General features: G+C 49.3%; 3 protein-coding genes across 5 annotated transcripts in view; 1 reads left to right on the plus strand and 2 right to left on the minus strand.

Annotated features, from left to right (window-relative positions):
* The window catches only part of LUC7L3 (LUC7 like 3 pre-mRNA splicing factor), a 15,232-nt gene extending 3,607 nt beyond the window's left edge, over positions 1–11,625 (minus strand). For all 3 annotated transcript variants that reach the window (XM_054393925.1, XM_054393924.1, XM_054393923.1), the window contains exons 1-9: positions 11,446–11,625; positions 7,896–7,962; positions 6,882–6,921; positions 6,516–6,660; positions 5,214–5,288; positions 5,024–5,128; positions 3,834–3,995; positions 3,100–3,383; positions 2,793–2,953 (exon numbers count right to left, since the gene is read on the minus strand). In XM_054393925.1, the coding sequence (XP_054249900.1) occupies positions 2,793–2,953; positions 3,100–3,383; positions 3,834–3,995; positions 5,024–5,128; positions 5,214–5,288; positions 6,516–6,660; positions 6,882–6,921; positions 7,896–7,962; positions 11,446–11,544 (1,138 nt within the window). In that variant the 5' untranslated portion in view covers positions 11,545–11,625. The remainder of the gene's footprint in view (positions 1–2,792; positions 2,954–3,099; positions 3,384–3,833; positions 3,996–5,023; positions 5,129–5,213; positions 5,289–6,515; positions 6,661–6,881; positions 6,922–7,895; positions 7,963–11,445) is intronic.
* A 1,795-nt stretch (positions 11,626–13,420) lies between these two features.
* Positions 13,421–18,653, plus strand: ANKRD40 (ankyrin repeat domain 40). Its single transcript, XM_054393811.1, has 5 exons — positions 13,421–13,551; positions 14,494–14,642; positions 15,849–16,319; positions 17,096–17,277; positions 18,489–18,653. Exons 1-5 carry the CDS (start codon positions 13,421–13,423, stop codon positions 18,627–18,629), a joined length of 1,074 nt encoding a protein of 357 aa, XP_054249786.1. The 3' UTR covers positions 18,630–18,653.
* A 1,961-nt stretch (positions 18,654–20,614) lies between these two features.
* Positions 20,615–26,340, minus strand: part of ABCC3 (ATP binding cassette subfamily C member 3) — a 38,271-nt gene continuing 32,545 nt past the window's right edge. Inside the window, exons 25-32 of the mRNA XM_054393775.1 lie at positions 25,816–26,015; positions 25,600–25,726; positions 24,923–25,024; positions 23,868–24,014; positions 22,511–22,669; positions 21,989–22,155; positions 20,889–21,083; positions 20,615–20,723 (exon numbers count right to left, since the gene is read on the minus strand). Coding sequence (XP_054249750.1) covers positions 20,615–20,723; positions 20,889–21,083; positions 21,989–22,155; positions 22,511–22,669; positions 23,868–24,014; positions 24,923–25,024; positions 25,600–25,726; positions 25,816–26,015 — 1,206 coding nt within the window. The remainder of the gene's footprint in view (positions 20,724–20,888; positions 21,084–21,988; positions 22,156–22,510; positions 22,670–23,867; positions 24,015–24,922; positions 25,025–25,599; positions 25,727–25,815; positions 26,016–26,340) is intronic.

Here is a 26,340-nt window from a genome sequence, read left to right on the forward strand (position 1 = left end):
CTGCAGCCGAGGCCTAGGTGTTGACAACTCTTACCAAGAGACCAGGAATGATTTTACTGTTCAAAGGGTGCAAGATCAGACATAGTATCCAGCACCATTGAGGGCTTGGGTGTTCTGACAGCATTTGCTGAGGTCTAATTGCTGACATGAGAACACAACCACAGATGTGATTATGTCTATACGGGTCCAGATTAAGGAAGGCAAAAAGAGCCACATTAAAGGATCTGCAGGCACATTCCCAAAATGAAGGCACTTGCAGCACAGAAGTTTTACTTCTCAAATCACCCATACCTATTTATTGCAGCTACTCTGAAGTCAGCTTTCCGAACAGCTGGGTGTGTTCTGCTGGGTTCTGTTATGCTAATGCTCAGCTGATTTCATGGCTCATGGCTCCCTCAGCAGCCTGCTTCTGAAACCCAAGTCAGACATCAAGTGTCTCCATGTTTCCACGGACTTCTTTCCTACACTCTCAAAGGTCTCTGTACACCCCCATGTCCTAGTGAGCAAAAAGCAGGGCACTAACTCAGTGTGTAGGAGCAGGCAAGGCTTGAGGCACTATGCCCTGCCTCCCAGTAAGGTTCAGAAGGCAGTTTGAGTTCTGAGCTGACAGGCACTGCACTCTGAGCAGTCACAGCCAGGCCTCTGCTGCTTGTTGCTGTAGCTGCAGAGCAGGGGTGGATGCAGACTTCTGGCTCTGGAGCCAGCACCCCAACGAGCAGTACATGTTCTGAGTCTTCTTCTCTACGTGACTAATTTTTGTGCAGCAAGTACAGCAGGCAGGCAGCCACACCACCATCTACAGCTTCTCCTGAACTACCTAGTGCCACATTGCAGACAGGAGGGTGCAATGCTGCTTACAGCTGCATCACAAACTCAATACTACTGCTCTGCTTTTCTCCTTTTCTGGCTTTTTTTAGTTAAAGATATTCTCAACAAAGGGAAAAACCACAAACTTCTTTACTGTCAGTCCTGCTCTAAGGCTTGGCTGTGTTTCTACAAATGTAACGATTAAGTAGTCAAAAAAGGAGTCAATTTTCCCAAGTGGAATTTTCATCACAGCTCATAACATCACCTGACAATTCTCATCTCTAGAGGAAGATGGTAGCAAGCAGCAAATAAAACAGCCAGCCAGGAAATCAGTAAAGTTAGAACTAAAAATACTCAGACGCTGAAGAAAGTTCACCAGCTCCTCTATTTATGGAAGGATTAAGGAAAGAATTGAAAAGCTATTAAGCTCCAAACCAGACCAAATTGGAATAAATAGGAAGTTATTTATATGCATAGATACACAGATTACAGAGTAGGACATTATGGACTAAGTGCCAGAAAGCTGTTGATAAAGTAGGCAAAACCAGCATAGTATCAAGTAGGAAGAAAAGTAGCAAATGGACAGCTATAGTCTAGAGCACTGCACCTGAGTTTAAACTCTACCCAGCAGTTCTTCTGCCAGGGCAAGCAGCTAAACTCACTTGCTGACAGAAGGCAAAGCAAAGTGAGAGGAAAAGCAGGATTGAAGATGCACCACAGTGTAAACCAGAGAAGCTAAAAGGGTCCAAGAAACTTGATGAGAAAGACAGGAAACATGAGCAACATTCTGGGAACTTATCCACTGGATGGAGATGGAAAAGTAGGGGTAGGACAAACGGGCCTATGCCACTGGGAACATGCACACAGCACCTCTCATTCCAGACAGCCTCTAAAGTACCTCAGAAACACAAGGGACTGTTTTGATTCACTGCTGACAGGCAGCTCTGGTAGTGGAGCAGCATGGCTGTGTCAGGGTGGACATCTGTCAGCACCCCAGAGCCAGCAGCAGTTACTACTGCCCTCCTCCTCAAGCTTCAGAAGACTTTGGGAGGGAGGGAGAAATTCAGCAGTACCAGTGAAGTAGCCTCTCTTCAGAGCAGGAATCTGTAGTGGTTCCTCTCAGCTCTTTTGCATCCTATCTAGAGGCACGGTTTCAGAACAGCAGCCTCTGATGAAGCAGTGAGTCACCATCAACGCTGCTGCACATGGTCTGTATTGCTATAAAAGCTGCCAAGGACTAGCACAGCCGTCCTGTGAGACTCACCTGAACACTGACAAAGCCAATCTCACCTCTTAAAACACCAAACCAAACCAAACCCAAACCAGAGACAAGATAAAAACAGAACAAGGGGGCATGGTGGAAAAGACCAAGAGATTAGGGAGAGGGCATGAAATTGTAATTTAGAGCATTACAGAAAATCTGCAAAATTTCTCTTGGACCACATTCATTGACTAAAAAAAACCCCAAACAACAAAAATTCCAACCAACCAACCCTCCCCCCAAACCTAAAAGCACTGTTAAGGCAAAATAAAGGAAACAGGATAGTGTAGAGAAGCAATAGGCAGTACAGGTGAGAAACAGCTACCATTCCCCCACAACACATGCACCAAAGGGTAACTACAGAAGTATCTGCTGACAGGAGGGACAGAAGGGAGTCACTCATGAAAATCTGACTACAGGCTCACATTTGTCTGAAGTAAACGAGTCTTAAATTACAGCAAAATCCTTGCACCCTTAATTTGCAGCAAGAGCAGCAAGCTTTTAATAACTGCTGTAGCAGGTAAGAGGTGGGCCCTGGTGTGCACAGGTGCAGTAGCAGTGACTGGAACAGACAAAATGCTTCAAACTGCTTAGCAGCAAAGGCAACTCAGAGCCACAGCTGGCCTGACACCAACCACCTCAGCTGCTCACTGAAAGACTTTTTGAGTCTTCAGGGAAAGCCTAGTTTCAGAACTTGCTATGATCTCAGTCTTCACACACATACCTTTTTCTTTTGACTTCCTGTCTTGCTCCCTCTCTCTGCTTTTGCTTCTGTGCTTGTAGGATTTCCGGTCCCGGCTTTTCGATCGCCTCCTGTCCCTGCTGCGAGACCTGTGCTTCCTTTCTGACCTGTCGTGGCTTCTGCTTCTCCTGCGGTCGCGACTCCTGCACAGGCAGCACAGATGGCAAAAGGCCAGGGTCAGCTGCTGTCACCTGCAACAGCAGTACCGCAGCAACCCCTCCCAGCACACCAAGCATCTGCGGACACAAACTGTCCAGACAAAGGTGCTCAGACACAGACACACAGGTACCTGCTGCGCCTTCTGTCTCTGCTTCTCGAGCGCTTGTGCTCTCGGGAGCGGCTGCACCGTCTGTCAGAGGTCCTGCTCGAGTGCCTGCTCCGGGAGCGGCTCCTTTTGCGCCTCTCTCTGTCACGAGCCCTCTCCTTTTCCTTCTCCTCCTCCTCACGCCGTCTCTTCCTCTCCCGCTCCTCCCTTTCCCGCTCCCTCTCTTTCTCTCTCTCTTCCCGCTCTTGTTTCTCTTTTTTTAACCTCTCATCACGGTCAGGCTCTTCTGTTCTTTTTCGTAACTTCTCCTTCAAATAAAAGGTCACAGAAATGAAGATTCTGAGAGGAACCACTCCCTGTCACTTAGCTTGTGTGCTCTGAGGGTGCAGATCTTAAGCTTTTAAAGGGACCTTGGGGTTGGATTTTGCCAAACACCTCCCAAACTCCTCAAAACACAAATGCTTTGTATTGCAGAGCTTCCTTTCCTTTCCTGTTCCCACAAGAACAGACGCACTCTGCAGCTTTGCAGAGGCCACCAATCACTCCTCCCTGCACACACCTTTGCTGTTCACTGCTGTAACTGCACAGAGAACACCAGCACCAGTGGGAGCTGAATGTGCAGTGTGAGTCCATGGGATTGCTATAGGTCAGCTGAGAAGTATCTCACCCACTTAAGGAAGTCCTTGGACAGCCTTTTATTTACCAGAGGACGCCTCTAAGCAATTTCCTGAAGTTCAGTAATTGAAGGAGATGCTTACTTTTAAATCTTCTACAGTAGCTTTTATTTTGGCATAACCCATGTGCTGCTTTCCCATCAAGTGGTCATCTACCCTCGACTGTGCATCTCCCACAATTAAAAAGGCTCCACAAACTTCACAAACTTCCATCTGCTTCTCCTGGGCTGCAAAGCTCTCAATTGTCTGCAAAAGAAAAACACTTTGTAAAGCAAGAGAAAAGTTTTAGCCAGAAGCCAGCAAAGAAGTTTCAAACTTTACTCTTGCTGTCAAATCCTAGGCAGCAGTGGGAGCTGGCAATCACATCTGCAAGCTTCTCTTCAGAGCACTGCCCCTGCCAGGCCAAGCAGGGCAACACCAGGCTGCACATACTCACTCCACATAAGCTACAAGGAAAGAGTCAACTGGGAAACAACAAACAACTCTTATTCCTCACTGCAAAGGGTTAATTTGTACAGCCATATCTGCAGCCTCCTTGCAATCTCAGAATTCAGGAAAATAAAAATCCCTTTTCAGACAATTTCTTTGGCATCAGCTAAAATGTCTGAAGCTGCAGACCAGCCATGGGATGTTTCTTAAAGAATGGAAAGCTGGAATACCCCATGCAGAAATACGAAAAGGAATGGTAGGCTTCTGTTTAAAAGGATGGTGATGAAATGAATTCCCTGTGTCAACAGCCATGAGAACTGCAGCACAAAGCCAGGTGATGGTTGCTGGGCAGTGCCCTCAGACCACAGCATGGGCACAAAGCCTGCTGCCTGCAACACTCAGCCCCTCCTCAGAGCTGTAACAGCAATCACAGATGCAGTACGTTACTAGCACCAAAACACAACCTTTAAACATAAGCTCCTCTTTGTTGACAGGAGCACAGCACCTCTGGCACTCAGTCTCTAGTCACAGCCCCACACTGGGGCTTCCTGTGAGGGGCAGGTTGGTGATTCAGTAAAAGGACACCATGGAGGCTGAGTGGCACAGCTCACCTCAGAATTCAAACTGGATGCAAGCTCACTTCCAGCACTGCTGAGTGAACAGCTGCATGATTTGTGTGCAAGAAGCCCACTCTGAAGGCAGCAGGCTGATAACACACTGGACTAGATGTCCTGTTATTGTCCAATAAATCCTGCACAGCACATGCCTGCCCTCAGGATGTGGACAGGGTCATTAAGAACCACATTTGGAATCAGGCCTAACAGCACTCCAAACACATCACTTACTGAAGTTGTAGACCTCAGCAGTTCTCTCTCTTCCTTTAACTGTTCAACAAGTTTCATCATTCCTTGTGCCTCTTCCACCTTCCCTTCTGAACCTAGTTCTTCAATCTAAAGAACAATAAAAAGAATTCAGCTGTAACAAAGCAAGCACCAAAAGCAAGAGCTGTGTATTGCAGGGGTAAAAGCAGCTCACCTGTTGTAGAAGCACATCAATTTTGTCAGTTAACACCTGAATCTTCTCTTCATTTTTACCAGTAGGTCCCGCTCCCTGTCAAACAAAGGGTTGGGGTTTAGTTCAAACAGCTTTAAAATACACAAATGTATGGCTTGTTACATTCAGGAATAACCTTCTCCTGCCTCTTCTCCCATTGAGGGCCTACCCTTAATAGTCCACAGCTCACTCTGCTGCTGAGTGAAGCAAGTTGTAGTCACACTAATTCCTCCTAAATCAACAGCAACATTCAAAGCTCTGGTCCACGAAAGGCAAGACATCTGAGCCCAAAGTGCTGGATTTGAACTGTGCAACTGGCAGGCAGCCATTGCCTGTCTTTGTAGACACTTAAGTACAAATTAGAAGTTCCACGTGCTCTGAAATTCAACTTCTGAGCACAAACCAAAACAAATCTCACTTCAGCCAAACTGCACTTGTCAGCAGTGTCCTCTCTGGAAACTGCCAGAGCAGCCTGACACTTGCCTCCCCTCCAGCTGTTGCTCTGCCCCACAGCCAGCAAGCTCTTCTGACTAGATACTGAGCACAGATCCTTCCAAAGCAACTGAACTTGGCATAGAGCAATTAACTGGGGAGGACAAAGGGGGAAGGCTACCCCAGCAGTCATAAAACTCTTAGGTCACAGGCCACACTCATTGCTCCAAATCCATCAAGGGACAAGTAAAATGGAAGAGAGAAAAGAGAAAAAAAAAAAAAAAAAAAAGAGGTAAAATTTTTTTCCCAGCCAGTTTAAGCCTTTCACTAAGAGCTATCTGGCATGCAGTTCAGAGCAGAGAAAAGTGGCACAGAAACCCATCTTGCTCAAAGTTCCCTGACTCCACCATTGCCTGCCAACGGCAGTGATGGGCCAGGCAGAGGCTACAGCCCCAGTGTGGCAACTGACAGGGATTGAGCTCCAGCAGTTGCTGAAGGACCCAGCACTTCCCTGCTCCTGGAATAGCAGCATGACACAGCTCACTAGTGGAGAGATGCAACTAAGGCAGAAAAGGTAAACTGAGGTCAAGAGGACAAGAACAACACATGAGAGGATCAGTCCTCCCAGGCAAAGAACAGGTGGCAGCAGACAGGGAGAGCTGAGTGACTTGCTGCCTGTGGAGCACTTGGCTTATCCATCAGGGCTAGGTGCATCTGCTGGCTAACTGATGAAGAGACTTATCTAATGGGAATCCTCTGGCAAACAATGTATTTTACCTGAGAGACAAGGTGAAGAGAACACAAAGACACTACCTAGAAGAAAAATTGCCTCAGTGCCTTCTCCAGACTCACCCCTGAAGACTGCTGATTCTGTGAGAGTGCCAAGCGAGCATGGCCTCTTCTGATCCTGCGCTCCACCTCTGCCAGCAAGCTTTGCAAGTAGCGCAAGAAGTCTCTCTCGTAGCCCACCTTCATAAAGCGAGAGCTCTTCTCGTACCTGCCAAAGTATTTCAGAAATGAAATCTCATGTCAACCCCTAATGTATGAAAAAGAAGCAACAACATCTGCCACGTGCCCAAGTCTTGCTCAAGGCAAGGGAATCTTACACATTTCAATGAACGTTTAGGTAAATCAAAAAGCAGCCAATGGTGGACTGCTTTAAAGAGGTTTCAGTCACAGCAGACACTATTGCATGGACACAGCACCCAGCACACTTACTGTTTACGGAGATTTTCATCATGAATTTTTTCACAAGGACCTAAAAAGACCAAACAAAAAGTTTAATCTTTCATTCTTGAATGCTGCATTCACATTCCATCAGCATTTCCCTGTGCACCACAACAGAATGGAGCTGCAAACACTTCCCAGGCACTTGCATGCCTGCTCTTCTGCTTCTTTTGATTGCAGTTTGAAAGACACATCAAAGAAAATGAATGTCAATATGGCTAAGTAATTATAAATCCAAACAAAGAGTCTGAATAACATGTAGAGTCTTAGAATAAAACAGAATTCCCAGATAAAGTTCTACATTGGCAAAACTGCACAAACAAAATACTACCTTAAACATCTGGGGCCTTAAAAAAATTTAAAAGGAAAAATTACATAGAAAGGGGTCATTTCATGAAGCACCTTCTAAGCTCCCCTATTTTTTGTAATAAACTGGCTTCTTAAAACACTGATCTTCAGACTAAAATGAGGAGGTACATGGCCCAAGCTCATGAGGGCAGTCCTGCTTTTGTCCACTTTCCCACCCCACCAAGCTCTTGGATGGATTGGGAAGTCCTGGCCAAGGCCAGAAGCCTGCTTTCCCAGGTATGCTCTCCAAATCAGCTGTCCTCACACCATCAGTCAAAAGCCACTGGTAATTTAGAGATGCCATCTGGTGGAACTATCACAACAAATGAGACCCTGCAGCAAAGCTCACACAACACCAAGCTAAAATGCTGACCAGGCAGAATAGACCAAACTAGAAGCCAGCACTCCAGGAGGATAAAACCACCCCACACACAGTAATTCAGCTTACACTGTAAGGAAAAAAAAAATCATAAGATCTGGAATAAATATTGTAGTTAAAGCACTACATTACTGTCAATCCTTCAAAAACAATTTTTAAAAAGGCTTGTTTTCAAAGTGTTTTGGCAGCCCCCCGAGGCAATAAAAGCCTAGTTTGCAAACAAAAGTTCATTTGTAATGACATGCAAGTGAATAAAAGGACAACGCTTCCAGACTTACCTAAATCAGAACGAGTGTTTGTAAATAATTCAGCTGGGCAAAAGCCACAAAGGTAGTATTTACAAACCTGAGAGAGAAGAGACAGACATTATTTTTTGCTTCCTGAATTAGCATTTTTAGGTGATTGTTTCTACTTTCTAAGATACAAAGTAAAAATCCCCTTGTACATTGCGAACTGTGGCAGCTCTAGTTACTTGTAGCAGCGAGTGCTACCAGGTGCATCCCAGCTGCAAGCATCCCCTTTCCACTGCACTGCTAAATGTTTTAGATGAAGCCAAGTGCCATCCATTTGTGACTGCCCTGTAGCAAGGAACCGATCAGGTTGGACTAGGGAAAAAGTTACAGTGGAATTCCTCAACCATGAACACCTCCAACTACAGACACACAGAAGCATGTTCCTCTGAGCTGCTCTACAACAGCTCCAGCCTTCATTCTTCAGTGCTCCTGGCTTGGAGAGCAGAAGCTGTCAGCATCAGCCCTAATCTCTTTTATTATCATGTTTGGATACTTCTCCTTTGATCCAGGTTAGGACACTCTAGCACCCCTCTGATGCAATTTAGCAGAAACAGTTAAGAAGATACCACACAGAATCACAATTTCTTTTTTCCCCCTCAGAAGCAGGGAGGACAAAATCTGGTTTCAGAACCTCATGCCTTCTCTGGAAGCTGCAATATCCCTTGTTCAAACATCAAGTTGTTTCAGTGGAGTAGTTCTGGCACGAACTCCTGCACTGATCAACAGTCTATGTTCTGATCAACAATCTATGTTCTCTTTCTCCTCTGTTTCCTCATCTTCACATCCCAGCACCCGGGACAGTGAAAATACACTTTCTAAAAAATGCTTCAACGGTGGCTTAGACGATTTAAGACACAGGGAGCACAACAGTAATGGTCTGACCACATAATGCTGTGAAAAATTGTGCAAACTGGCCTGTTACAGTTGTGAAACATGTAGCAACAAAAGGAGCAAAGCAAAAGTTCTTGAAGGCAGAACTGTGATGAACAAACCCAAAAACCTTAACACCCAACCAGCCAACCAACCAACAACCCAACAGCAGAAATAATTAAAATTATTTAATGAAGCAGCCCTGATAGGAAAAGCCTCCTCTTGTGGCTGACAGTTACAGTCAAAACCTGTAGTAAGCAACACCAAAATACGCAGCTAAAACATGAGTCACACATGGCATTAATTGTGTCATAAATAAGCCTCCAGCAACACCAAAAACTACACACACACTGAAGAGCTGTAGAAATTTTCTCCTCACCAGCTCTGGATGCTTTAGTATCTGTTCAGTTACTTGACATTCTCTCCTAAGCAGCAGCCTGCAGAGAATCACTGAGGTTCAAGTGGTTCAGGCTACCCTGTCTGCAGCAATCTTCTCCCCCTCTCACACCTATTCCATGAAACTCTTCAACAGAAACACATGACTTGAGACAACCTTGCAGGATCTTTAAAGGTATTGCTCTGGCTTAGCTTCACCCCATGAACATCTGTCTTGACAGGCTGGAGATGTCAGTCAACTGCACTCATGGTCAATCTTAATTAATGATGAATAAGGACAGAAAGGACCAAGAACTGGCTAAAGCTCACAGAGGCATGGAAGGCCCTAAATGATATGCCTCAAATGGCATTACTCAGCCCTGGCTCAGCACTGCAGCACAAGTCAGAAGGCACATGTGCAGCAGCACAGCAACAAGAAGTGTGGCATGGATGCCCTGGCAGGTAGCAAGCACTTCTGATTGCTGTTTGCCGAACGATTCTGAAGAGTCCACCACCAAGGTGGAGTAACAGAAAGGAACCTTACTGCCCAACTACTGCAGCAGCACTGGCCACGGCTTATTCCTCCAAGCCCTCAGCCTCTCACATTTCAGTAAGGCTTACAACAGACAGAGACACCTGGAACTCTCCATTTCTTCATCTCCAGTGCATGAATCCTTCAGCCTCTTGGACCTGGGAAGCACTAAAGATGGGTAATATGACAGCAAGCACAGCCAGCTCTTCCAGAGCCTGTGAACCAGTTCAGGCCTTTCCTACACAAAGGCAGCTCTGTAGCATTAATACTTCTGTATGAACACCTTCCTTTTCTTCAAGAAATTATTTACTGATTGAGAAGTATCAGTATAGTTGTAGAAAACAATCACGCAAGTGAATTTCTTCAGGTAGAGAACTTCTAGTGAACAAGCTGAGAATAAAGCCCGTTAGGTTGTGGCTTACACACCAAGGCCTAGACAATTGCTTCATATAGATGAGTTCAAAGTTTACAGGCAGCAGACATGCTATGAGCAATGCTCTCAACTGAAAGCCTGCAGTTCCCACCACAGTGCTGAAGATGCAGCTTAGAGCAGCCAGAGGTGTGTGGTTCTTCCTCCTCCCAGTTCAGCATTCCAAGAAAATGCTAAGGGGAGCAGGAGTGAAATGTTTTATGCAGCTTAAACCACAGAAGCTCCAATCACACAAGTACTAAACTATTGTAACTGTGACACTCTCTTTGGACATATACCATAACCTAAAAAAAAAAAAAAAAAAGGTCATGAACGAGGGAAAAAGTATTTCAGCAGCATTCACTTCTCCCAAAGGTGCTGTTACAGGAACTTTGTAACTACCATGGATTTTTTGTGAAATAACTTCTGACTATGATCGGTGTCACTACAAGTCACTCATTAACACTCAACCTTACTTGGAGAGAAACCCACTCCAAAATAATCGTAAGAAAATTAATAACCTAGAAGTTCTGTTGGAGCTATTTATTGCAGAAAGTAAATGAATCACCACATTAAAAAAAAACCAACCCTCTAAATACTGCTAAATAACAGTACTGTTTACATTAGCTCCCCATCAGGAGCTGTGGAACTTCTCTGCCTGAGCAAGGATGGAAGGAATCGGGGTTTTCTCAGCAAAATCCTCAGTTTCAAGAGTCTTGTGATTCTTCCCCGTGCTACAGCCTCCAGACAGCTAAGTCAGTATGTCTGTTCCCTCCTGTTTCTTTCTCCAACGCCACTCGGGAAGCAATCTAGAGACATTTGTCTTCAGAACTACGAACATCTGTCTCACCTCCCTTAGTGCAAGCCAGAAGAGCAGAATTCTGTCGCGGGAGCTCTCAGCCACCACCTGGCCTGTCAGACCTCCCTTAACCCCGTTTATTGGCACTCCTGGAGAACACCTCCTCTCCTCCTTGCGCCCAAACCCAAACACAAGGCCTCTCTTCTCCCAGCAGCCCAGTCAACAACCTTGCTATGGCGGGATTCTCCTCCCTCCCGGCCACTTGGTTCCTCCTCCTCGTCTCAAGGCTCCGCGAGGTTCCCGCGCAACGGCCCCGGCCTAGCCCGCCCCGCCGCCGCCATGCAGGAGGCCCGCAGCCTCCACAGAAAGGGCCCGGCCCGCACCACGCCCCAGCCCCATCCCGGGAACCCTTCATCCCGGGCCCCGATGCAGTCCCTGGGCCGGGAGAAGCTGTAGGCCAGCACCCGTGGTCCATGTCGCTACAACAAAACCCGGGCCCTGCCAGGGGGATGGGAAGGAGGGAGGGGAGAGGCGGCTCCGCTTCACTCACGCTCTCATGGTCCCACCGCACATTGCTGCGCTTCTCATCCGGGGCCAGGTTTCTGTCCCGGCCCATAAGCTCATCTAGGAGCTGAGCGGCCGATATCATTGTGTCCTCCTGACAGATTTCCCCCCTCGCCAAACACCGGGTCCGCCGCCGCCGCCTCTCCTCCCAAACCGATCGCGCCGCCTAAAGTGACAGAGACAAAATGGCGGCGCGGCGGCTCGCCCTGCCCACAATGCACCGCGCGGCGCCACCGCCTCTGGGCCTGACAGAGCGCGGCCGAGACCGGGCGGCCACTCCGAGCCCACCCGGACGGCTCCTGCTTCGAGGTGGTGGCAGAGATCAACGGGGCCGGTATTGGGCCCTTTCCTGCGGCCCGGCCCGGCCCGGAGGTGTCGTGGCGCACGGCCGCTGTGGGGCCCGGCAGGCAAGCGGGTGCCAGGAAGCACCACCGCCGGCGATAATGCCACAGAGAAAAGTCACAACGGTGCGCGGCCGGGAGCGAGGGACAGCAGGTGCCACGCAGGCCGGTGCCCTGCAGGCCCGTGTCCTGCCCCGTGGGGTGTCAACGTGCCGGGGCCCGGCCCAGGCACACGGCCCACTGGGCAGGAGCCGTTGCAATGCTGTTCATGGCACGGGCCTGGGCACAGACAGAGGGGAGTGGCAGTGCCTGCTCCTCCCTGGCAGGGCCAGAGGCACCAAAGCCATCCCTGGTGCAGTTACCTTATGAGGGCACCCGGTAGCGAGGATTCCATTAGGAATTCTACTGGTTTCCTTTCTACACCTGACTTTGGAACGCTAATGAATTTCACACACCAATTTTCAACTATTTCCCCATTTCTCAAAATCATTTTGAACACCCTCAGTGCGTGATTTTTTAATTTTGTTGTTGTTGTTGTTGTTGTTGTCGTTGGTGTTGGTAAACTGAATTACGTATTTTTTTAAGAGCTTGAGGTCCATATCGGTGCTGGTGCAGTAACCTCCCGGGATTCCGTGCAGCCTCGCTCACAGTCCCGAGGGCTCAGTGCTGACACCAGCCTTGCCCGCGGGGAGGGCTGTCTGTGACACCTCCGGTACCCAGCGCTGAAGGCACCAAAAAGTTCCTTCTTCCACTACAGAGTTTGATCTGCAATTTATAGTGATCTAACAATCCGTAGGAACTGTTAATAGAGTGTAATTGAAATCAATGCCAACTTGTATGGATATTCAGTCTTGGTATCCTGCAGCCTGGGTCGGGGGTGGGATGGGAGGCAGTTGCTCGTTTCAGAAAGCAAGGGCAGAACTGAGCCCTGCTTCAGCTCCTTTGTGTTTCTCCAGCTGCATCAAGAAAACAAACAGGCTGCTGGAGCCCAGCAGCGGTGGCTTTCCCCCGCGTGGTCCAGGAGCAGACGGAACAGGGCCAACTGTCCGGCGGCACTTAGAAATCCTTATTTTAACTCCTGACAGTTGTGTTTTTACCAGGTCGTCCCTCTCCTGTAACTTGGTTTAGGGCAAATCCACAATGACAAACCCCAGCTTTCAAAACGACCACTGCACGTTCCAGGAATTACCTGTAATGCCTGGCTGATTTGCAGGCACATGTCGATCTATACTTTTTTCGGGTGGAATAACAGATTTTGCCGAGAATTAAGAATGAAATTCCTAGAAAGAATGACTGCATGGATCTAGAGCCCGCAAGAACGAACAGCAGGGCAGGAGACGCTGCTTGCTATACAAGTGTGAGGGCATCGAATCATCCCCCGGGACGCCGCGTACCCGTCTGTTGCTGCTAAATTCCTGGGCCGACCCGCCGTACCCGCCTGTGGCCGGGAGAGAGCCGGAACGCGATGCCCGGACCCAGGTTGTCACCGGGAATAGGGTCCCCCAGCAGAGCGCGGCCCGGACCGGCGGGAGTGACACGGGCGAGGCCGTGCTGTCTCTGCTCCGCGGCGGCCAGATGAGAGCTGGCCCCGGACCTGAGGCGGCCGCCGGCTGCGGCGAGATGGCGGCGGCCGCGGAGCGGGAGCGGCAGGAGCGGCTGCGGGAGGCGGCGGCGCTCGGGGACGCGGAGGAGGTGCGGCGGCTGCTGGAGCTGGGGGTCAGCCCCAACTCCCAGAACGAAATCAACGGCTGGTAAGGCTCCGGCGGGGCGCGGGCTGCTTCCCGGGTCCGCTCCTCTGCTGAAGGACGAGGCTCTTCAGAGGCCGAGCCGCTGCCCAGCCCCTCCGCAGCTACCGGCAGCCCTGCCCACCACGACTTGTGCCTTGTGCTGCTCGCTGCTCCGGCAGGGCACCAGGGTGCTTTTATTTTGCGTCTGTTTTAGGGTCTGCTGACAGCCCAGGACAGCGCCTTCCTGTCTAACCAGAAATGCCTCTTAGTGACTCTTCAGTCAGGTCTGAAACTTGAGTTTCCTTTCCAGGCGGGGACTTGCAGGCAGTTTCAGTGAGATAAGAAACACTTTGGGTTTGCTGTCTCATTGATAGCACCTGCCAACAGCAAACCCGAGATTGTACAGCGATGGGCACTTGCGCAGGTCCATAGATGAGCACACAGCCAGTGTGCCTTGAGCAGGTCATACAGGGAGTGCTCAGGCAACTTCCAGGACTCCCTGAAGTCAGTTCTTGAAGTTGTAATTAAAACCAGGAGGAAAACCACCAGGCACAGAGCTCAAGTTCTTGACTGGTGATTTTCAGAAGCGTGGGACAGCTGCAACATAAGGTACAAAGAGTGGTGATTAAAATTAGAGCTTGTAAAAATCTAAGAGAGCTGATTCGTGAGCACTGTGCTTAGAAACTGCACTCTCAGTGTTGCAGAGATCATTCCCTTCCCAAGCAGTGCAAGTTCCTGTGCTGACAGCAGTAACTAAAGAGGGAAAGTAGCATCCCAGGAAAGTGTCCCTCAGGGGTACACAGACAAGTATTTTAAGTACAACTTCTTCTTTCAGAGGTTATAGTAGCACACAAAAGCCTTCTTTTTGTATTTATTTCCCAGAAGGGTTAGTGGACAAATGATGACAAATTGAAGAATCTGTTGTGCTTTAGGATTTCAAACAGCATTCCCATCTCTCGTGTGCAGGACTTGCCTGCACTGGGCATGCAAGCGGAACCACACTGCAGTGGTGGCTCACCTGCTGTGCGCCGGCGCTGACAAGGAGATCCTCACCAAGAAGGGAGAGAGGCCAGCCCAGCTGACGTCCAGGAGCGAGATCAGGAGGATGCTGGGAGGTAAATGGAACCTGCTGTCCCTGCCCCACCACTGCCCCACTGCAGCCACAGGCTGCTTAAAGCCTGGAGGGGCTGGGCTTTATTTTCCATGTTTGGGTCTGAGTAAGAACTGAATTTCTGGGATGTTTACTTGGTAAGGAATCAAAGCCTAAGAAAGAGGAATACCAACAAATTCCATATCCAGCTAGCCAAACCTTTTCCTAAATGCTGTACAATCGGAAAATGCCCAGGTGGAGGCTGTGACAGTGACACTGCAGCTGCAGTCACAGATGTAGCTTCCTCTTTTCAAAAGGGCAACAGGAGAAAATCACTGAAACGTGTATGAAGCCTTTATTTGAACATCACCAATTTTCCTGAGGATCTGTGGAGCTTAGGCAGAGTGCTGGATAAATGGAAAATGAGTCGTCTGGAGAAACAGCTCATTAGAGAATGGGGGCAGAGACTTTTTACCTTGCTCTGTAACTGTTGCAGCAGAGTCAGCTTTGCTGCTGGAGGTGGCAAGTCAGGTGAAACGTGGTTATTCACAACTGTTCCTCCCCTTTGTGCCCCTGTCTGGTTTTGTTTTCATTATTGTCTCCCAGCTGTTGAAGTGGTGATGTTAAATCTCTTCCAGTACTGCACATCCTTGTCCCTTTGTCCTCTGCCTTAATATCCAACAACACATTACCCTTTGCTTTTCATTGCCTTGTACATTATGAAGATGACAGTGTTGCTCCATCAGAGACCATGTTACGATGTGCTGGTTGCAGATTAAACCAAACCAAACCACAGACACTGCAGTGTTTAGAAGGAAATAGCACCCTCAGAATGACTACAATCAGCACCTAAGCACAAAGCCCTAATGCTTCTGGATTCATATTTTTTCATGTCCTGCTTTTAACTCTCTGCTTCCTCCTCGAGGGGAAAAAAAAAGTACAAAGAAACTCTGCAGTGCAAGAGCAACGCTTTCTGTCTAGTCATGGAGACTGGGCAGCTCTGGAGGTGAGCTGCTCTGTGACGAGCCAGGCCTTTGTCTACATTTTGCCTGCCCAGAGAGGGAAATCTGGAATTACAGTTTCAGTTCAGAATTTCATTCTGGAAATAAAAGGTGTTCTGATGCCATGAATTAGTAATGACGAGTTAAGTGGTGATCAGAAGAATCAGCACCAGAAGTCATGGTGGGCTGCTCTGATTGCTTCAGTGAGGGCTGTTCTGTTTGTTTTGCAGTGGAAGGTGAAGAACTCACAGCCCTAAAGGAAGAACCAGAGCTGCCAATCATCCCTAATTACCTGGCCCACCCCCCTTTCCCTTACATTTATAACAGCATGAGTGGAAGCATTCCAGACTCTGCTGTCAATAGGAGCATCTCCCACTTGGACCCAGAGGATGCCAGCTCCTCCTCCCTGCCTGCTGTGCAGCCTGGCACATGTGCAGCGCTGCAGCCCAGGGGCGCGGCTGCCCAGGCAGCTGGTGCTGGGGACACACTATCGCTGCCCAGAGGCTGTGCTGCACCACCATGTGCAAAGCCTGTCCTCCAGAGAGTTCCACTTTACCAGGGCTCAGTGTCCTGGAGAAGTCCCCCTTCGCCAGCTGCATCAGCCCAGTCCATACCTCAGCAAGAGAACGGCTCCTGCCTGGGGCATATGCCAGCATTTCAGCCGCTGTTCTTCACGGGAACTTTTCCCCTTAACATGCAAGGTAACAGTAAAAGTCTCTCCTCTCTTTGTCTTAAAACTTCTGTCATTATCGAGGGTGAAACCAGAATGGTCAGAGTTTATGTGGGTTCAGCACTGCCAGAGAGCTGCAGGTTCCTGTGCTTAGGAGCTCAGGAAGCCCTCGAAGGGCAGTAATGAGGCAGATATCCTAATGCTGCTGGAACTGGGATTAAAGCAGTGCTGAACACATTTCTCGATGGTCTCAGGTTGCTGTAAGCACACAGGCACCAGAGCAATTGAATGCTCTAGCCAGCATACTGCAAATCTCAACTAAAGAACCCAGGCAGGCGGGCAGTGAGCTCTGCCACTCTTGCAGGGCCAGCTTGTGCCCAGAGAGGGAAACAGAGCCTGTCATTTTATGATTCTGTGAATAGCCATTCTGGAAATAAAAGGTGTTCTGATGCCATGGGAAGTTAACTGATGACGAAAAGAATCAAAAGCCAGTAAATGCCATGTTGGGTTGTTCAGGAAATGCATAACCAGCTTAAGCTGCTGTGAAGGTAGCTTCAACCTAGCAAGAGGAGCACTCACCCACAGATTGGATTTGTGATAGGTTTTGCAGGTAGCATGATGGAAGCCCATCTAACCCACACTATGCTTGTTCAGCTGCAGTTCTTGGCTTCCTGAGGATTCTTGCATTGGTACAACTGATGCAGACAAGCTGCATGGAACACAGAAGTGCTTGGAAGTTAGCAGAGAGATTTCTTTGCCAATTCCTTTATACATCTGCCTGTTGATGTACTTTGTTACTTCTAACAGAACTGGTGCTTAAGGTCAGAATACAAAACCCTAATCTTAGAGAAAATGACTTCATTGAGATTGAGCTGGACAGACAAGAGCTAACCTACAAGGAGCTGCTCCGAGTGAGCTGCCATGAGCTGGGCATCAACCCTGAGCACGTCCAGAAGATCAGGAAGTTACCCAATACAGTGTTAAGGAAGGTAAGGACTCTCCACTGCCCAGGGAGCTTATACAAAAGGTGTTTAGGTTGCCATCAAAAATGAATTATTGGGTGGTCACCTGCATAGGCCCACACTGGAAAAAAACCCAACCAACCTCTCCAGCCAAATAAGCCTCCTTTCAGCTTCCAGCACTCAGCAGTTGTTTCATTTGGATTTTTTTAGCCTCTGGTTTCTTGATCATTTTGTTTCATCACATTTGGTGTTGGGCAAGTCAGTATCTGAGCTCACTACAGCTCCTAGACCAGGCACAGTGCCGCACCCCTAGCACCTGTCACAGCACCTCACAGCCTGCGGTCCCCAGGGAGCTCTGTGTGGCCAGTGAGGACTGCACAGTCCTCTCAAAAAAGGGCTTTCAAAACTATTCTGAGCGCAGGCTTCTGTCTTGTCACATCAGTGGCCTTCCTTTGTGTAGCAGAGACCAGACCTGCTGCCCTGTGATACCAATTCACTGCTGCCCTTTGTCACGCTCAGCTCCCTCTGCAGCGTTGCAGGTGTCAGCTTGGAGCTGATCTGATTAGTGTGAGATTAACAGAGCTCCCTGCACCCCATCTGCACTGCCCAGAGAATAACCTTGTGAGTCAAGACGTGCAAGGAGACAGCAGCAGGTCTGTCACTTGCCAGCTTAGGTGGTTGTTGAGGGAGCTGCTTTAATTTCCAGCTCTAATGACCTCAGGCTCTCTGGTTAGGACTGTGGGACATTTACTCTTCCTTGAGATGATGCAGAGAGACCAGAGATCAAGCTGCAGGGTGGGAGGGTGTCTTTCACTGCTCTCTGAAGGCCTTGCCAAAGCCAGCTTGATGATGGTGTTGGTGGGCTGCTCCTGCCTGCAGAACCTGTGTGAGTAGATGCAGGAAGTGATTCATTAGCTTCTAAGAATCACCAAGGAGTAGAGAAGGAGGAGCAGGGATGGGGGCAGTACTCAGTGGTTCTTCCCAAGTGCAATTCCACTGCCCGTGTGCATTGGCCATCAGTGTAGCATTCCCTCAGGAAACAGGCTGAGATGAGCAGCTGAGCAGGAGCCCAGGACAGACCCCAGGGGCAGCAGGGTGCCTGCTTCCCAGTGTGCTGTAGGGAATTGTCCTGCTTATAGGTAAATACACCCCTGTGTCAGTGTGAGCCTGCTGGAACTCACCTCTGCAGAGCTGGACAGCTGGACTGTCACCTAACAACTTGTTGTGCTTATTTCAAGGACAAGGATGTGGCAAGGCTGCAGGATTTCCAGGAGCTGGAGCTTGTTCTGACAGTAAGCGACAGAAGCTTTCTTTTCAGACCAGCAGCACTTTCTGAGCAGGGTGGCTACAACAAGAAGGCTTCAGAGCTCACATACTAACTGTTCAGAGACTAACGTACAACATTTGTGTCTCTCATTTTAAAATGTCATTTCACACAGTATCTATAAGGGCTAATGCAGTGAAAACAAAATCTCTTTCATTAACCTTGAAATAAACTGAAGTTGTTCTGCACAGTGACAACATCTCCTTCACAGAGCAGTAAGGGGCCTGCTCTGGAGGTAGCTGAATGCCACTGTCAGAGCTGGCTGTTAGTGCAACACATCTCCTTACAAAAGGTGAACTTTGGAACAGTGCAGGCAGAGTGAGCAGCTCTCAGGGAAAGACTCCAAGTGTTGGGAGTCGTTGGTTAGGTACCCAAGCTAAAGACCCTGCCACAAAACCATGTCCATGCTGAGCCCCTTGCCCTTTGCTCCTGGGCTGCTCATCTTCAGTGGTGTCTTATTTTGAGGATAAAAACCAGAAAGGTTTAAATCTCTGGCAGAAGCACAAACCTATGTCTAGTTTAAATACTATTAAGTGACTTAATACCTGTGATTTCTTAATCCCTGTTTACACTTCTCCTTATTTCTCAGGTTGAAAATAAAAAGTGATAGGAATGATCCAAGTCATAAACCTGCTCTCAGCCAAACCCCTGCTGGCCTTGTCTGCCCCTGCAGAGTGCTAACACCTGCAGCTGTTGCTGTGTTGACAACATATTTATCCTATATTGCTTTAAGCTTCTCCTTTCAAAAGCACAAAAATTGTAATTTTCTTTTCCTTTTACCTCTACATTCCTGAGAGATTGCATCCTAACCCTTTAGAGTTGCCTGTGTGAAAAGAAAGTGCAATGCCAGGGGGGAGGCTCTGGGCTGATACCAAACCCGATGTTCCTATGCAATGGCTTTGCTTTGTTCCCAGTGACTTGTATTTGATGAAAAAAATAATAAAAATCACTTCTCCTGTTCCTTAACATTCAGCATTAGGCAACTATTTGCTATGAAATTCTGGAATAAATAAACGGAAAAGTTCTTGAGAGCTGGATTGTATCTTATTTGTTAGGATTTTAGTACTCAGTCATTTGTGTTTGAGGAAGAGGCCAGATGTAGAAACATCTCCTGTGAACTAGGGGAACTCAAGCAGGAGAGGCAAGAGGCAAATGGGACACAACCAGGATCCAATTTCCCTACCAATTCACCCTTCCCCCTCTCCTGTGGAAGTTGCAGCCACCAGAGGACCTCCTCATCCTGTCCAGGAGTTTACAGCCCCAGCGAGCTATAGGAGGGACATGGCCTGTATCTGGGTTTGTAAAGCAGCAGACTGAGCAGGAACCCCCCAGGCCAGCTGAGGGGAGCCCTGATCTGGAACTGACCGCTTCTGCTGGCTTCCTGTGCCTGGAGCGAGGGACCCCCCGCAGCCCAGGGCAGGCAGAGCAGGAGCCGTGCTGCAGCAGGGGGAGAGGAACCGGCGCCTGGCTCAGCCATGCTGCCTCTCCTTCCAGTGCTGCTCCGGAGGCGAACGGCAGCAGCAGAGCTCTGAGCACACGAGAGGGAGCCCTCTGCCAGCCTGCCGGTGCCCGCTGCTCAGCTGGCACCTCAGAGCAGCCCGAACTCGCTGTGAGCGGATGGCTGGGACTGCTGCGCAGGGCCTACGCAGAAGTTCCCTGCCTGTCCTTGGGCTTGGCTCTGCGCTTCAGACCCAGGCAATCCTCATGCAACAAACACACAAGCCAGGTATATTAGGCACCATTAGCATAATTTACTAATTATAAACCCGAACACAGCACACATTGTCCTGCATACGTTTCCTTGGCAGAATGTTTGGCATTCCTTGGGAAAAAAATCAAGTAATAAAATACTTCATGTGTACAGAAAATATTAAAAAATATAAAAATCACTTTCTGGCCCTTAGAGCTGTGAAAGACTCTGGTCACAATCACGAGGTTAATTTAGTACAAAATCTGGTTTGTAAATTACAGTACATTCAGAAGTCACTCTTGAGGCAAGTCAATAACAGTAAAAAACACCCCCAAACTCCAGGGGTCTTCTTACGCCAGTCCAGCATCTTTGGCCATGCTGTAGAAGATGCCCTTGGCTGCTATAAGGCTGCTGGGGGTATCAAATTCGGCCACGGTCCCATTGTCCAGAACAAGAATCCTGTGCAAAACAGAGAGGGGGGTGGTGAAGAATCCCTCCAGGACAAGTGAAATCCTTTTCTATCACTCCCTGACAGGCCCAAGTGTGGCAACCTAGAGACCAAGTGCTGCTGCCTGTGCCCAGGACACCCCTCAGCCTCCCACTGTGCACCACGCAGGTCCTCACCGGGTGTAGTCCATGATGGTGTTGAGCCTGTGCGCTATGGTCAGCACTGTGCAGGCCTCAAACTGGCTCCTGATGGTGCTCTGGATGAGGTCATCGGTCTCCAGGTCGATGCCTGCCGTCGCCTCGTCCAGCACCAGGACCCTGCTCTTGCGGAGCAGGGCTCTGGCCAGGCAGACCAGCTGCCTCTGACCCATGCTGCCAACAAAGACAGGGCTGCACATGGGAGACTCTGATGCCCCTGCCCCTCATGCCCCCTGCCCAGGACCTGCAGGATGCTACACAACCGAACCCACAGTGCTGAGCCCAGGCTGCTCCACAGACACTGCAGTGTCGCACAACTCCCTCAGCAGCTGCCTGCACCTCCTGCCTGACCCAGTGCTGGCAGAGGCACCAAACGCCTCCTCTAGCACTGTGATCAAGGCCAGGAAAGCCAATGACTGCAAAGCTTCTGCCTGAGCTCCCAGGAGCACACAGAGTGGAGCCACACTGAGCATAGGAAACTTAAAAAAAAAAAAGAAAAAAAAAAGGGGGCAATTAACTAAATAACATGCTCTGAGGTTGCAAGTCCTTTCTGCCACCAGTACCCCAACAGTTCCTGGACAGCCTCCGCTTCCTGCCCTGCTACAGGGGCACCCCTGTCTCTGCAGGAGGGGTTGGAGCTGATTCACCAGGTGCATCCCCTGGCTCCAGCACAGCCTCAGGAGTCACTGTAGCTCTGAGAGCACACCATTGCACCATCCCCATTCATGTCCTGGGTCCTCTGGACAGCAATGGACAAACACTGTTGAGGTATCATTTTAGGCAGAGGACTCAACTCTGCACAGCAGCCTGATGTTACCCTGGCACTTCCCTTCCTGACAAACCATGTTGAAGGAATTTGCCTGTTCCTAACACTACATCGCCCTAAGATTTCAGGGGGGTAGTTTGGGAGAAATCCTCCCCAGCAGCAGGGAACCAGATCATTTGTGGCAGAGGCAGAACAATCAGCAAACATTTGAGCCTTTGCAGTTGTCCTGAAACAGCAACGGGTGACTAAATGGTTTCAGACAGCCTGCTGCAGTGTGAGCCCTGCTCAGGTGCTGAAGGAAAGCATTCCTTACCTAAGGTTTTCTCCACCTTCTGAGCATTCATAGTCCAACATGGAAGGCTGACTGCTGACAAACCTCTTCAGGTGAGACAGTTCAAGAACTCTCCATATTTCTTCATCTGAATACTTATTAAATGGGTCCAGGTTCATTCTCAGCGTTCCAGAAAAGAGAACAGGATCCTGGATATAAACCCAAGGGTCATTAGAGAAGTGCTTCAGCTGCTGTGGGTACAGATATTGTGAATTATTGCTTTGAAGTCTACATTGCATTGCAGGTTGGCCACCTCCCAGTCCCATCCACACTGAAAACACATCCTGGTGTACCCACTCAAAACTCAGGTTCCACCTGTAAAGATGGTTTGTTCTAAATCCTCTGCTCATAAGGTGGCAGGACAGGACCACTTAACCCACAATTTGTTTCTCAGGAGCAGATCTCTGAGCCTCATGAAGCATTTTGCTCTGTAGATAAGTCATTAGTGATGGTTTGCTAAGCTGCTGGAGATGCTTCCCTCACTGTGATACACAGAAACAGTACCTGAGGAATAATTGTTAGCCTAGACCGAAGGTCATGGAGACCAATCTCTGAAATGTTGACACCATCAATTCTGATCTCCCCTTTCGCAGCTTCCAGGATCCTAAAGAGACAGAGGGTCATGGAGGACTTCCCTGCTCCGGTCCTGCCAACGATTCCAATCTACAACAAAACATTCAGTTAGAGCCAGCCCAAACCCAACCAAACCCACACCACCCCCCAGAGCCCTCGGAGCAGTTTGAAACAGGTGAGAGCCTAATGGCTCAGAGTGCCAATGGAGACCAGTGATGAGCAGAGGCCCTCAAGGGTCAGCACTGCTTGACACCTTTGTCAGGGACACTGGTAGGGGCCTGTGGGGGCAGGACAAAGGGCAACAGTTTGACACTAGAGCAGGGGAGATTTAGGCTGGACTTTAGGAAGCTTTTTACTCTGAGGGTGGTAAGACACTAGAACAGGCTGCCAAGAGAAGTTGTGGACACCTCATCCCTGGAAATGCTTAAGCCCAGGCTGGATGAGGCCTTGAGCAACCTGGGTTAGTGGGAGGTGTCCCTGCCAAAGTCCCCTCCAACAAAAGCCATTCTCAGATTCCAAGACAGAATGCACCCATCGTTCCCTAGGGAGCTGTGTTCTGCGCTGGATCTTGTGTGGTGCCTTTCCTGTCATTTGGGAGATATCCCAGGTAAAGGTCTGGGACTGGAGCCAGCCTAGAGGACTCTGAGGGGTTAGCTGAGGTACCCATGATGGGAGACCAGCCACTCAAGGACAGGAAATAAAGGCTTTGCAGAGGGCAATCAGAGGTCACAGGAACACATGTCTCTATTCCACGAGGTGATGCCATCCCCTGTAGTCTAAGGATAATTCTCATTGGATAGCAGCCTGTCTCCCGTGCCAATTGCTCCATCACCAGCAAATCCCAGAACTTCCAACTGAAGCAGGCAATCTCCAAGACCAAAGACAACTTCCCGATTAAGGAAGCTAAGAACAACTTCTCTTTCCATGCCAGCAGTGCACAGAGAAAGCCAGAGAGCAGATGGGAAAAGCTGGAATTCCTTCTCCCATCTGGATTGCTTCAGAAAACCACTTCCACTGAATTTGTGCCACTGGTGCCTCCTACATGGTGCACAGCAGAGAGCCTGCTGCCAACCTAACTTTGACAGTCCAGAACATCCCATGTCAGTGCTTCCAGCCTGGAGGATGTTGGCACACCAACAGCAGGGTTGCCACTGCTGGCTCCCGCAGCACCAGCCTGAGCAGGTCTCCAGCACCAGGGCAAGCGTGCTGGCAGACCCTGTCCTCTACTCTCTCTGTCACTGGAGGCCCAGAGCAAAGTTCTAGCAAAGACACACAGCTGGTAACTTGCCTTTTCTCCACCGCGCACTTGGAGGTTTATCCCCTTCAGCACCAGATCCAGGCCCTTCCTGTACCTCACTGAGTAATTCACAAACTCCAGCTCTCCCTTGGAAGGCCAATCCTCTGGGGGACTCTTGTCCTCAATCACCCAGGGAGCCTGAGGAAAACAGAGGTCAGAAACGTCTCACGCAGCTTAAGAAAACATCATTCAAGCAGATAACAACATGAAGGTTCCTGGGTTACTATAGAGAGATCTGAGACACCAAATCTCCATCATCAAATAACTGTGTCACGGGGGGGAACCCATGGGTCCTGAAGTGCCCACTCACTTTGATCTTGGTTGTGAAGCTCACAGGGAAAGGATCTGAGCCTGCAAGGCCAAATTCTCACTGGACAGGATTTTTTTGCCTTTAAGACAACTCTGCCTGCTTCAAGGTCTGGCTTCTAAACTGTAGCTTCCAGATTTGATACTTGCAGAACCATGCCCTGCAGCTCTCCTCGGGTCCTGTTTTCTAACTGCAGTCTCCCACCACGTACACCCCCAACACAGCTCCATCTGCCTTCTTTTGAAGTCTTTGGCAGCTAAAGTGGATGATTGGAGGCTTTTCCTGGATTCAGCAGAGCAGTGTTCCTGGAGATGTTTCTCTCTCCTGGGAGATGAGGACTGGTTAAGATGATCAAACAGCAACCCTCCTGCAAACACTCAGAGACTGCTAGCAAGGGCAGCTGTGCTCAGAGCAGAGTCACAGGTCTAGCCATGCAGGCAGGACCAAGCATCAAACCCTTAAAAGCCTATGGGAGCTTTACCCTGATGGTAAAACTCATTCGTCTTGTGCTACAGCCACTGACAGCAGCAGAAAATGAGATGCCAAGCGCAGGCTGCAGGGCAGCAGCACTAATCTGGAGCTGTGGTGGCATAAATCCCAGTGCAGAGCATGACATTTGTTCAGGTGAAATGATCACAGCCAGAGCAAGGGTTGCATCTCCAGAGCCTGAGAAGACACCATGTGAACATTACAGCCTTGCCACTCTGGGGGTGAGGGTGGCTGCAGCTCAGGAGCTGACCTCTGTTTCAGTCTCTGAATACTCTTTTATCCTTTCAACAGCCACGATGTTATTTTCCAGGTCAGAAGCTGTACGGACCATCCAGTTCAGAGACATCACCACCTTGGAGAAGACAAGGAATAAATCACCCACAGAGAAAGAACAGATTTCACAGTAAGGACCACAGCAGACATGGATTCCCAGTGATATCCAAAATGGATTTATTCCTGGTGATGCAGTCATTGGGACAAGAAGTCTGCAGAGAACCAGGTGCTTGCATGAAGCAGCAGAGGGAGAATGGTGCCTCCCATGGTGATTTAGCAAATGAGCCTCTCAAGGAAGGTGATTGGGAGACATTGCCCCAGCCACAGCTCTGCTGGAGAGCTGCTAACAGCAATCCACCACATTCCTGGGATCTTGGAAGCCCTTGGCAAGGGGCAGGCTCTCACAGCTCCTCACCTGCCCACAGCATGGCTGAGCACACTTCAGGATGCCTGTTTATGAACCCAGCTGCTCTGCCTGTGGTCACCTCCATCACTGCTCTGCTGCTGTCAGGCATGATGCAGGACATGGCCAAAGGGTCTGCTCTTGGTGGGTGCACTTGGTGCTTCCCCAGCTTCCTGCATGCTGCTGGGGACACTGGGGTGCAGCACAGCCCTGCTACTCCCAAAAGGCCCACAGGTGAGGCTGCCACACACCTGCAGTGCGTAGGACACCGACAGTCCCACCAGGCCAGCATTCAGCGTGTTCCTCCCCACCACAGCAAAGAGGGCAGCAAAGAGGACAACGCAGTTCCCCACAAACTCCACTCGGACTCCCAGCCACCTGGTGAGGAGGGCAGAGGTCAGAAGGGGGGCTTGAGGCAGGGAGGAAAACACAGTAAGGGAGGAAGGAGAAGCTTTGTCTTGCTGTACCTGTTTGACACTATGCCAGGGTAGTAACTCCTCTGGTTTTCATCCACCTTCAGGTCACTGATGTCTATGAAGGATTTCACTCTTCTGTAGGCTCTGATGACACTGGCCCCTGACACTGTCTCTGAGAAGTGTGAGTAGATGGGGGACCTGCTGACCGACTCGAGGCGTTTCAGCTGGCGCGAGGTGGCCACGTAGAATCGCTGCCATGGGCACAGGAAACTGTTAGCTGAGTATCCCAAGAGAAGGCTTCAGAAAGTCTCACAGGACATTGTCACTGATGAGTTTCAACCCTCCAGAATCTCCGTGCTCCATTGCACAGCTCTGGGGCTCTGCAGTTTCTGTAGGCTGCAAGCTGCATTTCTCTTTCCTTTTAGATGCAGTTCAGCACAACGAATCCCTTTGGAGCAGCCTCACTTTTCAGGGAAATAAGGATGACTTTGCACCTCCACTATCTGCTCAGGTTGCAATTCAGATACTCTAGTTTCCCACACCCCCCCCGTTTTTTTTCCTAAAGGGAAACACAAG

This window comes from Indicator indicator, chromosome 29, assembly GCF_027791375.1.
Source record: "Indicator indicator isolate 239-I01 chromosome 29, UM_Iind_1.1, whole genome shotgun sequence".
NCBI lineage: Eukaryota > Metazoa > Chordata > Aves > Piciformes > Indicatoridae > Indicator > Indicator indicator.

Bases quoted from the DNA above. Each gene is read 5' to 3' on its own strand.
- ANKRD40 (XM_054393811.1), top strand. From the start codon at position 13,421: ATGGCGGCGGCCGCGGAGCGGGAGCGGCAGGAGCGGCTGCGGGAGGCG. The intron at 13,552-14,493 runs GTAAGGCTCCGG...TCTCGTGTGCAG, and splicing joins CAGAACGAAATCAACGGCTG to GACTTGCCTGCACTGGGCAT. The intron at 14,643-15,848 runs GTAAATGGAACC...TTTGTTTTGCAG, and splicing joins GATCAGGAGGATGCTGGGAG to TGGAAGGTGAAGAACTCACA.